This window comes from Pectinophora gossypiella, chromosome 20, assembly GCF_024362695.1.
Source record: "Pectinophora gossypiella chromosome 20, ilPecGoss1.1, whole genome shotgun sequence".
Classification (NCBI taxonomy): domain Eukaryota; kingdom Metazoa; phylum Arthropoda; class Insecta; order Lepidoptera; family Gelechiidae; genus Pectinophora; species Pectinophora gossypiella.
In genome coordinates this window covers 2,926,650-2,940,336 of record NC_065423.1, presented here as the reverse complement: position 1 = coordinate 2,940,336, position 13,687 = coordinate 2,926,650, and the positions used below count along the sequence as shown (strand labels likewise).

Here is a 13,687-nt window from a genome sequence, read left to right as displayed (position 1 = left end):
GCAGAGTATAAAAGCTTTTGTCAATTAGATACTGTTTTGCTTAAAGCAGTCTCTCTCTTTCTATTTAAGAGCTGCGCTCTTGTCGGTGGAGTAACCGCCATTCCTCTCTTCTTCCCGCCAAAACCTTCACCTCCCGATACGACACGACCTGCACCTTCTCTTTTATTTGTTTCATAAATGTTATCCTAGGTCTACCCCTTCCTCTCTTCCCTTCAATTTTTCCTTCTATAATGTTTGTTATAAATGAATCGTGTGGTATCAGGTGGCCAATCATATTTCCTCTCCGGTTCTCTATAGTCTTCAATATGGTTCTCTTTTCTTCAACTCTTTCCAGCACTTTTTCATTTGACACCATTTCAGTCCAGCTTATACCCTCCATCCTTCGCCAACACCACATCTCAAAAGCTTCCAACCTCTCTCTGTCTCTCTGTGTCATAGTCCACGTTTCACTTCAAACAGTAATAAATAAAAAATCTTTTGAAATTTTTAAATCGGTGATGTCTTGCAAGGCTTTCGGAATCTTATTATATATTTTTACAGACATAGCGAATGAGCCTGATAGAATAATTTGCAATTTAGAGAAAGGTTGGGCTAGTCCGGTGTGTATAGTAGATGTAGCAAGAATATGAGCTTTTGTAGGTAGAAAATGAATCAGTATATTTAAGCACAATTTTATCTTTGTTTAGAGTAATATCTACAGATATATGAAAATTATTTGCATATATATCTGCATTGGACGTATATTATACGCATTTAAAAAAAATTAAGCATAGGTATTTTAGAATTCAAAAATATAAAATAGAAATTAGAAGTATAAAATAGAACAGCGGAATTAAAAATGGGAATCCTATGATACTATACAAGGGCCCTATCTATACAATTGCTTTTTCTCATCAGGTGGAAGACACAGGATCGGAAGGTGCGACAGGTGACCACAAGTCAAGCAACAGGACGAGACGGCGGAAAGTGCGAGCCCCGAGGACAGTGGTGAACCCTGATGAAAACTTCTACTTCTACTGGCTCTGGCTCATCACCCTCTGTGTGCTGTATAATCTGTGGACGCTGATCGTCAGGCAGAGCTTCCCTGAGCTACAGGTTAGTTGTGAAGTAGATAAACCTAAGGGCGTGCAGTGTAGGTGTGCGATAATCGTACGGCTTTTTAAGAAGGCGAGGCATTTCAATAGTGAAGTGTGGGAGGACGCCCGCGGGTCCCGCACTTCGCGCGCTTTTATATAATACATCCTATTGTGTACCAAATAAGCATATTCCTTAGACAACATCCTAAAATAAATCGTGTATTATTTTCAATACCGTTATTCAATTGTAAATATCAAAACCATTTGATCTTGCAATCAGTATTTCAACGCTTCTGCTCCGGTGACTCGCCTTAAAACAAATCCCTTAACTTATTCTATTCTAAAATGTGTCGCGTCGGCAGAGCAGCGGCGTTTAAAAAAGACTTTATTTTTAGAGGTTTATTTAAAATGTTAGAGAAGTTCCCAAAGAGTACCAAAATTTTTAATACAAAAGGTATTCAAAGAATTACTTAAGTACATTTAGATTTTCAAAGACTACGACTACGACTTGACTACGTCTTGTTCTTGCTTTCGATGCTCTTCAAAAATGTCTATTACCTACATTATGTCGTATAAAAAGTTTAGCGTATAGCCAATATTATGCATGAATGCATCTAGTCGTCAAACAATTTTCTTTATGATATCAACAAACAAAACACTTCCACAAAACACCAATTTATTGCGTTATATTTAGAAGACAATCCAACGTCCTCTAAAGCACAAAAGGTAGGATAAAATTCAGGTAAAATATCACCAGATCAAAGAAATTAAGGAGAACACAAATGAACATCAACAGTATTGTGCAAAATTTATGAAGCACAAGGAAAGTAAATATGGCGACATTAACCCCGAGGTTAGAAGTCCAGTAGAAATTACGTCTAATTTATCTCGACCCAAATAACTACAATCGAGCATTTCTCGTCTAGAGCGACTCTGTTATTCAAATTACTCTGTGCATTTTAAGTGCTTGTTGAAAGACGACGAATTGAATATACTTACTTATATTTTTATTTTTGACGATTTTTAGAGTGAATTTTTGTCTCAATACGTACGTATTTTCTGTAGCACAATTGGTTTTTATTAGCGATAAAGCGAAAGTAATAAGTGACTTTCCAGGCCATGTTACCCAAAAATAGACCTTCTACCTTCGTTTAACCTTCTAATTTCATGGATAATAGACGTATTTCATTTACCTATCTTTGTTTTTGTGTATAAATGATGACCCATTGTTATTACACACAGGCACAACACATCTTCCACGCATTATTCCGATCAAAATAATGAGAACAAACATAATACTATACATAGATATCTGATCCAAATATCAAGCAACAATTATTTTTTATATTCATTGGCGCTGCCATTATATTTTTGGTTAACTATGTACCCAAGCAATGAGTTAATTGGTAAATATTACGTTAAATCTGTACAACGACATCTATATTGTTTCTGGGTAACGTAGCCTGGAAAGTCCCTCTCTTCTTCTTCTATCGTGTGGGTTGTGAGATGGATTAGCAACCCCATCAACCCTAGAAAAAAATAAAAAGAAGAAGTCCCTACATACATACATACATAAACTCACGCCCGTAATCCCTAATGGGGTGGGCAGAGCCACAAGTAATCAAAGACAACTTGCAGCCACTGTTGATACGATGTCGTAAGCTGGATATGATGAACCTTATGGTGATAAGGGATCAGCCTATCGCCCATAACATTAGTCCATCATGTTAGAGGACACAATCCCTTTGTCGGTTTTTACGACATGCCCGGGAAGACAAGCAGCTGAACGTTTTCTATGTTTTTTATTTGCTCCCAGAACAGCATAGAAGCTAGAAGAAGTCCCTCATTATACATAAATAATAATAATAATTGGTGTCATATAACATTTAAATTCAATTGACTTAAGGGGCCTCTACTTGTTGACTTCGGACCTACGCACGCCTTCCAGATATCCAGGACTTCATAGGCCCAAGATATGCAAATGACATACAAATAATAATTATAATTGGCGATACGGCTCACCAACTAACACGTTGGTCTAACAGAAAGCTCGATGAGGTGTGGGTTCTTAGTTCATCTTGCGATGGATGTAGGTACCTCTGAATAACAAAATTTGAATATAGTCGTAAACTTATGTTATGTGTAATTTATTGCGCATAAGGATTATTATTATATTCGATTGAATCGAGTAGTCCAAGACAAGTAAGAAGCGCCAATATATAAAATTATGCGCAATCATGCGTCACTGAAATTATGTATAGAGGCACTATACACGCTTTATTGTTTTGAAAATAAGAGTAGTAAGAAAATCCTTTTCAAAATAAAGTCAAGGAAATTCAAGAGCTTTATAAAACCCAATTCAGTTTTATGGTTTCAAAGGAATCGTGTTGCCAAAGCAGAATTCAAATTGAGAATGGTATTTTTTTTTAATATTTCACATATCTGGCTACATAGTGTACCTATAAGTTTAACCCCCGACGCAACGCACACACACATACATACATAAACAGCCTATATATACGTCCCACTGCTGGGCACAGGCCTCCCCTCAATCAACCGACGACGCAACGCATTACTCTTCTAATCCTTTTATCCCCTGTTGGGATGTAGGGCTTGAATAACAGATTTCCACTCCTTGCGACCTTTGGCAGCCTCTGTAGCTTGCTCCCATGATATGCCGAGAATTTTTAACTCTCGGTCAACCGAACGTCGCCAGGTCTCTTTGGGCCGCCCCTTTTGCGTTTTCCACGCGCTTACCAGGTCAAAGCTCGTCGAGACGGGAGCTCCACAGGTTTTCTAAGGACATGGCCAATCCACCGCCATTTCCGTGTGCGGATGTCAGCCTCCACAGATTTTGCTTAGTCAATCTCCACAGTTCTGTGTTTGTAATAGTTTTAGGCCAGAAGATCTTTAATATTTGCTGTAAGCATTTATTAGGAAAGACCTGGAGTCCTGACAGACCACGTCTCACATCCGTATAATAGGATAGATCTAACGCATTACAAAAGTGTTATAAGTTTCATCCCCTTGTCTTTGTGTATATCAGTCTTAAATTATTATTTTTTTATATTAATGTTAGCGTTTGTTACATTAAAGGATTCTCGTACCTACCAGTAGTATGTAACCACAAATCGTCAAAAGACAACTGAATCATTCTTGGTATTGGAATCTTAACATAGATAATATCATCTTCTCTCTAGCATTGTCCTGTTTTTCACAGGGTCCGCTTACCTAACCTGAAAATTTGACAGGACCGGTTTTTTACAGAGGCGACTGCTGTCTGAATTTCCAACCCGCGAAGGGAAAACCAGCCAGCAGGTTAGGTTACATGCTTCCAAAAATCCATTTCTCGGGAATGTGGGATCCTCACGATGTTTTCCTTCACCGCTGCGCTCGTGACAATCATTTATGATCCAAACATGAATTCGAAAACAAATTCGCAATACATTGGTTTAGGCATGTGCTGGGATTCAAACCTGCGACCTCAAAGTGAGAGGCAAGCGTTCTAGCAACTGGACTACGGCTCTTAAACCTAAATAAAGATTTTATCTACCTATCTGTCTTACAGACAGCTTGCTTACAAAATCCGCTTGTCTAACCAGATCCAGATTTATAAGCGGTTGTATTTACCATGGATCACACAGGAATGATCCATGCGCGCCGTGGCCGCGTCCGTGAAAGTGTTAAGGAATAAAAATAGTCCCAGAGTAAATACATTTACCATTTTACCTACCTACTTCATTTTCCTTAGCTAATAGCCCAATTTACCCAAACCGGGAAACCACTAAGCGATGCACAGAAAAAATGGCCAAAAGTATCCATTGCAGGACTTATTTCCCCTGAGCCAGTTTAAAGGGGACTACGGAGTGGTCTTAAATACCCTCTTGAGGCAAGTTCCATTCATCCTGTTACACGACGTTCAAACATGTCCCAACATTTTTTTTACCAACTAGAGAGTCTTTTCTTCTTCTGTCTGAACAAGTGAGTGAATTTGTGTATTTTGGTACTACGTTTACAAGGGATGGTAAATGGGATGAAGATATCTTCCTATCGTGTGGGTTGTGAGGTGGAATACCAACCTCATCAACCCTGGTATCAGGGCTATTATTGAGCCGCCAAAGGCCCCTGATATGGCTCGTGTAACAATTACTCACTTACACTAGTAAATAGCAACCAGAACCAACAGTTTAGCGTGCCTTCCGAAGCACGAAACGTCTTACTTTCAAACAAGCAGGTGATCAGCCTGTAATGTCCTAACCAAACTAAGGATCACAAAGTGATTTTTGTGATATGTCCCCACCTAGATTCGAACCCGGGGCCTCCGGATCGTGAGACCAACGCTCAACCCCTAGACCACGGAGACCGTCAAGAAGAAGATATAGATATAGAAAGGAGAGGGTTTATTCATATCAAACGGAAAATGCGTCGAGCCGAGCGTATCAACCGTCGTACTAACGTATCATCGGTTGAGTGTAAACCGTCGAGAGTTTTTATATACCTCTACATTTATCTGCTTTCGCGTTACGCGACTGATAATGCTGCATTATGCGTCAGAAATCAACAAACCCTAAATTAGGTAATTCAGTAAATGGGGCAATACAGTTGTTAGTAGCCAATGTATTTCGCAAGATGCGAGTATGACTGTTCACAATGCAGTACTTGTCCCTACGCTGAAGTGCGGTACCTAGTGAATATTGTTTATAGCAGAAGAAACATGAAAGTTAGATTAATGCCGTAGAAATTAGGTCTTTGCGTAGCATCTGCGGTGCTAAATTGGTTATTATTCCTTATTTTATGCCTTAAAGTTTAATTGAATAGTAGTAAGTATTTACTGGCGCTGTTATTCTCAATAGCTGTATTAGAATGTTAATTCTACTCGACCCTTTTGTCTTATAGAGCTACAGGGAATAGCAGAGAAATACGTAGTTAAGACTAGTTAATGTAGTTAATTGTTTCATTTTAATCGAATTGGGCTGGTTTTCCCTACGGGTTGGAGGATCAGTAGGTAATCGTATAAATAATCGGATACATAATTAGTTTGGTTAAAAATTAATTGGGCATACGTTCTGTGGGCTGAAAGGTGACTGTCAAAAGATTCTCTCTCTCTCTTCATTTAAGAGCTGCGCTCTTGTCGGTGGAGTCATCATCATCATCATCATCAGCCGTATGACGCCCACTGCTGGGCATAGACCTCCCCCAAGGATCTCCACGACGATCGGTCCTGCGCTGCCCGCATCCAGCGGCTTCCCGCGACCTTCACCAGATCGTCGGTCCACCTTGTAGCGGGCCTACCCACTGAGCGTCGTCCGACACGTGGTCGCCATTCCAGAACCTTTCCGCCCCATCGGCCATCGGTTCTCCTCGCTATGTGTCCTGCCCACTGCCACTTCAGCTTTGCAATTCTTCGAGCTATGTCGATGACTTTAGTTCTCCTGCGGATCTCCTCATTTCTGATTCGATCGAGCAGGGAAATACCGAGCATAGCTCTCTCCATTGCCCCATCCATTCGCATTGCATCGGTGGAGTAATCGCCTTCAATATTCCATAGATAGCGCGTGTAGAACGGTGGTTGCCCCAATCGCCTTCCGTTCCGCAGCACACAGGTGATGAGATGATCAAAAGATTATGTTGATGAAACATTGATTGATCTACTGGGGGTTAAAAAGGTCACATTGAAGCAATTCAACTTAAAAAAGCAATATTTCGATTTGACATTTGCGCATATAAAAGTAAGTGCGCAATGCAAACAAATGTCAAATAGCAATATAGCTTTTTTAGATGAAGTGAATAGTAGTAGTAGTAGATGAATGTGATCTTTTTAAACCCCTGATCATAAGTTTATCGCTAACACTGAAACGTCAGGCATTGCCTCAAGAAATTGGTAGGCGTCAAGTCGACAGGAATTAATAGCAGCAGATCGGGGAGCTATTAGAGGGTAGACAGGTGCTCTTAATTGAATCTATGTCATATGTCTATTGTAGGCTAGATAGATATACATTGCTTTCTTAGATGAATTGTTTCGATGTGGCCATTATTAACCCTTCTGTTCTATTGACGAACAATTCATGGATTAAACGATTATGGGCTTTCAATTTCAGGTTCGTAGCATGCCATCCGCGTGTGGCCTATTTCCAACCCTTCCAACTTGAAGATGCTTTATAGCAAAAGTATTTATTGCCTTTCCTAAAACGTCAGGCGTCACTTATCCCCAGGAGAGCTCCGTATACACCATTATATTGGAAATTTGATATTCAAGAATGTCAATAAGTGCCAAGTATTCCAGCTCGACGCATGCGGGAAATATATTATAATGAAGTAGGATGGGATAAACATATTATAAACTATCTACCCTAGCTCAACTAAGTCCACATGTTTCCATCCCCTTTTCATACCTTTAGGGGATGATTTTCGGGATCTTCTTCTATCATATGGGTTGTGAGGTGGATTACCAACCTCATGAACCTGGTGTCAGGGTTACTATTTAACCGCCAAAGGCCCCTGACATGACTCATGTAACGACTACTAACTTGCATCAGTAAGTAGTAACCGGGATCAACGGCTTAACGTGCATTCCGAAGCATGGATCATCTTACTTTTAGACAATCAGGTGATCAGCCTGTCATGTCCTAACCAAACTAGGGATCACAAAGTGATTTTCGTGATATGTCCCCATCGGTAATAAGGCCATATAATATGTAGATTAGGAGGGCATTTGGCTTGAGTTAGTACTTGCATAAATAAGTTGTGCACTATCTAAATTAAAAAAATTGATATTATCCTTATCTCGACCTATGTATAACTAACCCGTAATACCTCAGTTGGAAAAACGCTTGACTCTCAATTCGAGGTCGCAGGTTCGTATCCAGCATGGGCTTAAACCAGTGAAATTCGAATTCATGTTTGGATCGTAAATGATTATCACGTGCTCAGCGGTAAAGGAAAACATCGAGACATGCGTTTCGAAGGTATGTGACATAATCTGTATTGGACGGGTTTTCCCTTCGCGGGTTGGAAGATTCGACAGGCAATCGCTTTTGAAAAGACGGGTCCTGTCAAATCTTCAGGTTAGGTAAGAGGACCCCGTGAAAAACGATATAACGCTAGGTCTATAAAACACATGACTACATCATAGTTTGAGCGTTGTTTAAGTAGGTTCTTCACACAACTCCGCCGTAATCAACTCTAATTCTCATCTTTTCAAATTGAAATTAAAATATACTTACCCTGATTGTTACTACTCACTACTACGTATGTACCTTAAACTTACCATTTATACTTTTCTTGTTATTAATAATATACAACAGAAACAACATAATAATATAGCAAAAGTTCAAGCACTGAGCCCAGCGAATTATTTGTAAACAGTGGTGAAATTATGGCTTTGTAATAGACTACTCTGGGCGCCATCGCACTTGCGTCAGACAGAATACTGCGGGGCGGAAGGCAAGAGGGAAACCACTGCCCTATTTTTCCCTAAAAAAGTAGCATGGAAAATGCTGCACCGACAAGAGCGTGGCTTTTTTTAAAAATATGAACCATTAGTTGTCATAATAATAAAATTCTTGTTTATGGAGGAGTTTTGGTCAAAAAAAAACGGCATGAACCAGGAAGTCTTAAGTGCAACCAGCTAATTTATTACTTTGCAAGAAACTGATTGGACTTTTGTAGCTTATCGTGCATGTACATCCCACTGCTGGGCACAGGCCTCCCCTCAATCAATTGGAGGGGGTATGGAGCATACGAGTATTCCACAACACAGATTACGGGTACTAAAAAAACGGCCTCTGTGGTCCAGTGGTTGAGCGTTAGACTCACGATACGGAGGTCTCGGGTTCGAATCCCGACGGGGAAAAATGTACCTACTTTAGTTTTATGACAATTATTTCACGTTCATCTAACGGAAAGCTTGGTGAGGTGTGGGTACTTAGTTCATCCTGACTACCCCAATTGGGATATATTCTTAAACTTATGTATTTTTCAAACATTTTCGAGATCATCTTTCACCCACTAACACGGTCATGTATTAAGTCAATAGTATTCTTCTAAATATCCTTCACAACTTTCTTCTTCATCAGATAATGTGCCACTACTTCTGGCTGACGTGTGACGGTCTGAGCGATGTGGTCTTCGCTCTCGACCTGGTGGTGCAGCTGAGGACTGGCTATTTGGAGCAGGGACTGATGGTAAGACCATTTTGTGTTTTTGTTTTTGTTTTAGTTTTATTATGAGGTTAAGTAATTAATGTTGTTATATTGTGTAAGGCAATGACGTCATAAATCGTCTGAAACAGACGTATAAGGCCAATGATGATGATGATGATTGTCTATGTAAATGTATGTATGAAGATCATACATTATATGATGTAGTTTGTCCGAAAATAAACGTTTTTATTATTATTATTGTGGGAATGGAAAGGTACGATGCATGAAAAGGAACGTTTGGAGCGAGAAAGTATGAGAGAGAGAGAGAGAGAGAGAGAGAGACGGAAAGAGGAAGCGGAAGTGGTATTACTTATTATTTTTTTAGAATATATAAGATGGCGATTTGTTAAGGTGCGTAGCGTGGGTGTGCTAAGAAATAAAAGACGATTTAAATAAGAGTGTTTAATTGAAGACGACGAAGACCTTTCCTACATTATTATTTGAATTTTGTATTTGAAAATAATTAATATCACGTGGTTTCCAAGATTTGTGCCCTAATACCGGACACAAATATGGGACTTAAACGAAGCTGGTGAGGAGTAGGTGAACAGTCATGAGCAATATAAAGTACCCACTTTAGGACTATATTTTAATGTTGTAAATGTATATGTGTGTCGTAGGTTTTACCTAAATAAACTTTTTTATTATTATTATTTTATTTTTTTAATAGGACTCTGTCGCACTAACGTATTTGACATTTAGTGAGACATACAGTTCAATTTGTGAAAAAAGTTAATGTGACATGGTTTCAAAGTGTATACATATTGGTACTCGTCACCGTACCATACCTCTAGTACCCACGCGAACGAAGTCACGGGCTGACAGCTAGTTTATGATACAACAACAATATACTTTGTGTTATCTCCACGAACAAATGCTTTTATTCACTAATGAAGCATAAAATGTTTAAATTTGTTAGGAAAAAGCAAACTTTGTTTACATTTCTTAAATAAAATGCTCAAAGAATTCACGGTATCTAAATTAATCAAAAGAGTGTAATAACTTTTTATTATCTTAGACAAGAACAAAGATTTCTTGGCTCTAGGCTATTTCCTAAATAGGCAATTATAAGAATTTTTCCCATTACGCATAAAATGTGGAAAATATGAAAGTTCTTAAATGCCAAATAAAAATACATTGCGGATAAAAACTAGATGCTCAAATGTAGGTGGCAGCACTGTTGAGTGCTCCTAGACAGTTCTCCATACAGTCCAGCTAAAATTCGTGATAAATTGCTATAAAATGTGAAGCAACTTGAAATGTATCCCGTCTGAAGTTACTTAAAAGAAAACCAGCCCGTTGGAAAAAGGCAGCTTTGATTGAAAATAAGTATTTCTTAGTTTTCTTCTCTATTTAGGGAATAAACTATACTTTGATTTTGCAGTTAAACGTTGCGCAAAGTGTTATAGTGTAAAAATATAACCAAAACAATATGTCTGTTTACTCAAATAGTATGAGGAACTGTCAAAAAATCAACAGTAGCGACACCTGATGGGAGAAATAGGCAGTTTTTATTCTCATTAACACGCAATCAACAATCGTTTACCCGTTATATAAAAAAATACCAACTAAGTTAAATAAGTAAGACATCATGTCAATTTCAACCAATCACAACCTCTTGCATCATTTATCACGTAGTGAAACTGGCTCCTGATTGGCAGATAAAGTTAACGCGTCGTTTGTTGCAGGTATATGATTCGAAGAAACTAGCGAAGCACTACCTTACGTCACGGCCGTTTCTTTTGGATATTGCGTCGCTGACTCCATTGGATCTCCTGCAGTTGAAATTTGGCACCAATCCTATGCTGCGTTTTCCTAGGTTTCTTAAGGTAAATACTGTTTATTTGGTGATTTATTAATCACACAATCTTTATTTTGTATAGCCTTCTAAGGCCGAGATGTGCGATGATGATTTTAAACTTACATAAGCAGGATCAAACGGGTTGAAAGGTCAGACAAGCCGTCGGTTCTGTAAAAAACCGGAGCTTTCACATCTTCATATTAGGTAAGCGGACCCTGTGAAAAACAGGATAATGCTAGGGAAGATAATGATGAAGTTGGATCAAACTCGTATATACTGTTAGATAGAAAAGAATAGATCATCCTAATATCAACTGATACATCACTACGCTAATGCACGTCACAACACTAGTTGGCGTACTTTGACAGATCTAATTGAAATATAATTACTTTGTACTGAACTAGTCATTCTGTTTAATAATTCTTATTAAAATCTACAATTAATTCTGCTCTAATACAAAGTAACAGTACCTATCAATAAGTAATAAGTTTTATTGGAACTATGTAAACAATAGGTATATTTAATCTAAATTTTGACTTCTCAATCAGTCCTCAAAGTTCAACGTTGCAAATTGGAATTGGAACAAACCATCCTTAAAGTATTCTTAGTACAACAATCAATTAACGCTAATTTCCAAACTCCAATGGAACGCAAACCTTCGTGATTTTGTTAAATATACAGGGTGTAAACAAAAAAAGTGTGCCAGAATCGAAGCAAATGGAATTCCATATTCTCTGCTTATCCCTGTGGGAAATAGACGAGAGTTTATGTATGTATGTATACAGGGTGTTGAAAACTTTAATGGGTTAATCAGTCCATGATTCTAAGTATCAAGCGGTATTTTCCGCCGCAAAAGTATGGAATTGAAAATGATTAAAAAAAGACAATCATTTCCAATATTTTTTCGAGAGGAAATTCCACTGTATCATCCCCCTCAGTATTCGTTACGCTGTCACTAACACCCGTATGTACTTATGGCTACCAGTAAGTACTTGTAGGAGGTGTAAGTGACTTTGTAATTGTAATTGAGGTGGCTCATTCATCTCATTAATCCGTGTTAATATCAAGTAGATATTTCCATCGCAAAAGTACATAATTGAAAATAATTAAAAAAACACAAAAGTGATCTTGAATTTTGTGACGGAAAATTCCACTTGATATTTATTAACTTTAACTCAGAATCATGGTGTGAATCATCCCCCCTCGGCTCAGGGCGTCATCTGAGGGGAAAATATTTGAAAGAATTAATCGACCCTAGTGGGTCGATAGCGATAAGCGCTGATTGAGGGTCGACCACGCCGGCGGGGTCGGTATCGGGGTCCTGAAGTGTTTGGTGTCGCGAGCTGATTGGCTGCCTCTATGGCTAGAGTAATCGGGTCGTCGGGATCGTATATTCCGTCCTTCGGACGCCGATACTTTTCAGTACCGTCCCTAAGCGGGATGTATTAAGAAGCCGCAACTACCAGGGGATTTGGGTGGTGCGGAGCAGAATCGAAAAAACGTTTTGAAGCTAATTTGAGCCATTGGGCAATGGTTGGCAGACGGTACGATAACACTAACACCCTGTATTTTCCGCAAAATGGAGCCGCAAGGTTTACAATTGCGTATCTATTATTTTACCAGATACCTTTTTAATGGCGTAAATAAATTGCAGATTTGTGCTCTTAAGTCAGAGTGGGTGGCAATTTCGTGCAGGTTTTGATATCATAATAGCCAAATAGGACTGGAGAACAGACGAAAGTATTGTTGCGCGACTTGCTGATAAGTGTTTGACAGCCTATCGATAACTTATCCGGCAGATAGGCGATCAAGCAGTAGTGAAACTCGTCTTAAAGCTAAAATCAGAAGAAAAATATTTCGCATCGTGCACGCTGTTACAATTTGCAATTTTATATTGAGTTATAATCACTATTAGGTACAGAAGAGTTAAGGTATATTTTTTTATTTTTATAATTTGAAAAATTCTGATGACGTCATCAAATGAATTTATTCGGCGCGTAATGTAACTGTGAATGTCATCAGACATTCTATTTTTTCAATTTAGCATAAGAAAATCGACCTTCTCTGTTTTTGTGATACTTAGTGTTTATAATTCTTTAGGAAACTGTAAATTCTGACAACCTTTAAAGTAGGCTAATTTCCACCTAGTCAAATCAGTTACTTTGTACTAAACGTCAAAACTCGAAATTACTATGGAATTTGTACGAAAAAGCACACTGTGACGTCATAAACAAACGTGATAAAAATGTCGGACTTATTATTAAGTTTTTCTTGATTAAAATTCATAAAGAAGTTAAATAAAAAAAGGAAGTGTTTTTCGTTAGTTATAGATCTGTCTTTATTAAAATTTAGTAATCAGAATTACATACATACATACATACATAAACTCACGCCCGTAATCCCAAATGGGGTGGGCAGAGCCACAAGTAATCAAAGACAACTTGCAGCCACTGTTGATACCAAGTCCTAAGATGGATATGATGAACCTTATGGTGATAAGGGATCAGCCTATCGCCCATAACATTAGTCCATCATGTTAGAGGACGCAATCCCTCTGTCGGTTTTTACGACATGCCCGGGAAGACAAGCAGCTGAACGTGTTCTATGTT

General features: G+C 38.5%; 1 protein-coding gene across 5 annotated transcripts in view; it reads left to right on the top strand.

The window, feature by feature from the left end:
- LOC126375855 (uncharacterized) overlaps positions 1-13,687 on the top strand; it is a 226,284-nt gene that overhangs the window by 171,340 nt on the left and 41,257 nt on the right. For all 5 annotated transcript variants that reach the window (XM_050022905.1, XM_050022904.1, XM_050022906.1 and 2 more), the window contains exons 4-6: positions 898-1,095; positions 9,152-9,259; positions 10,966-11,106. In XM_050022905.1, coding sequence (XP_049878862.1) covers positions 898-1,095; positions 9,152-9,259; positions 10,966-11,106 — 447 coding nt within the window. The remainder of the gene's footprint in view (positions 1-897; positions 1,096-9,151; positions 9,260-10,965; positions 11,107-13,687) is intronic.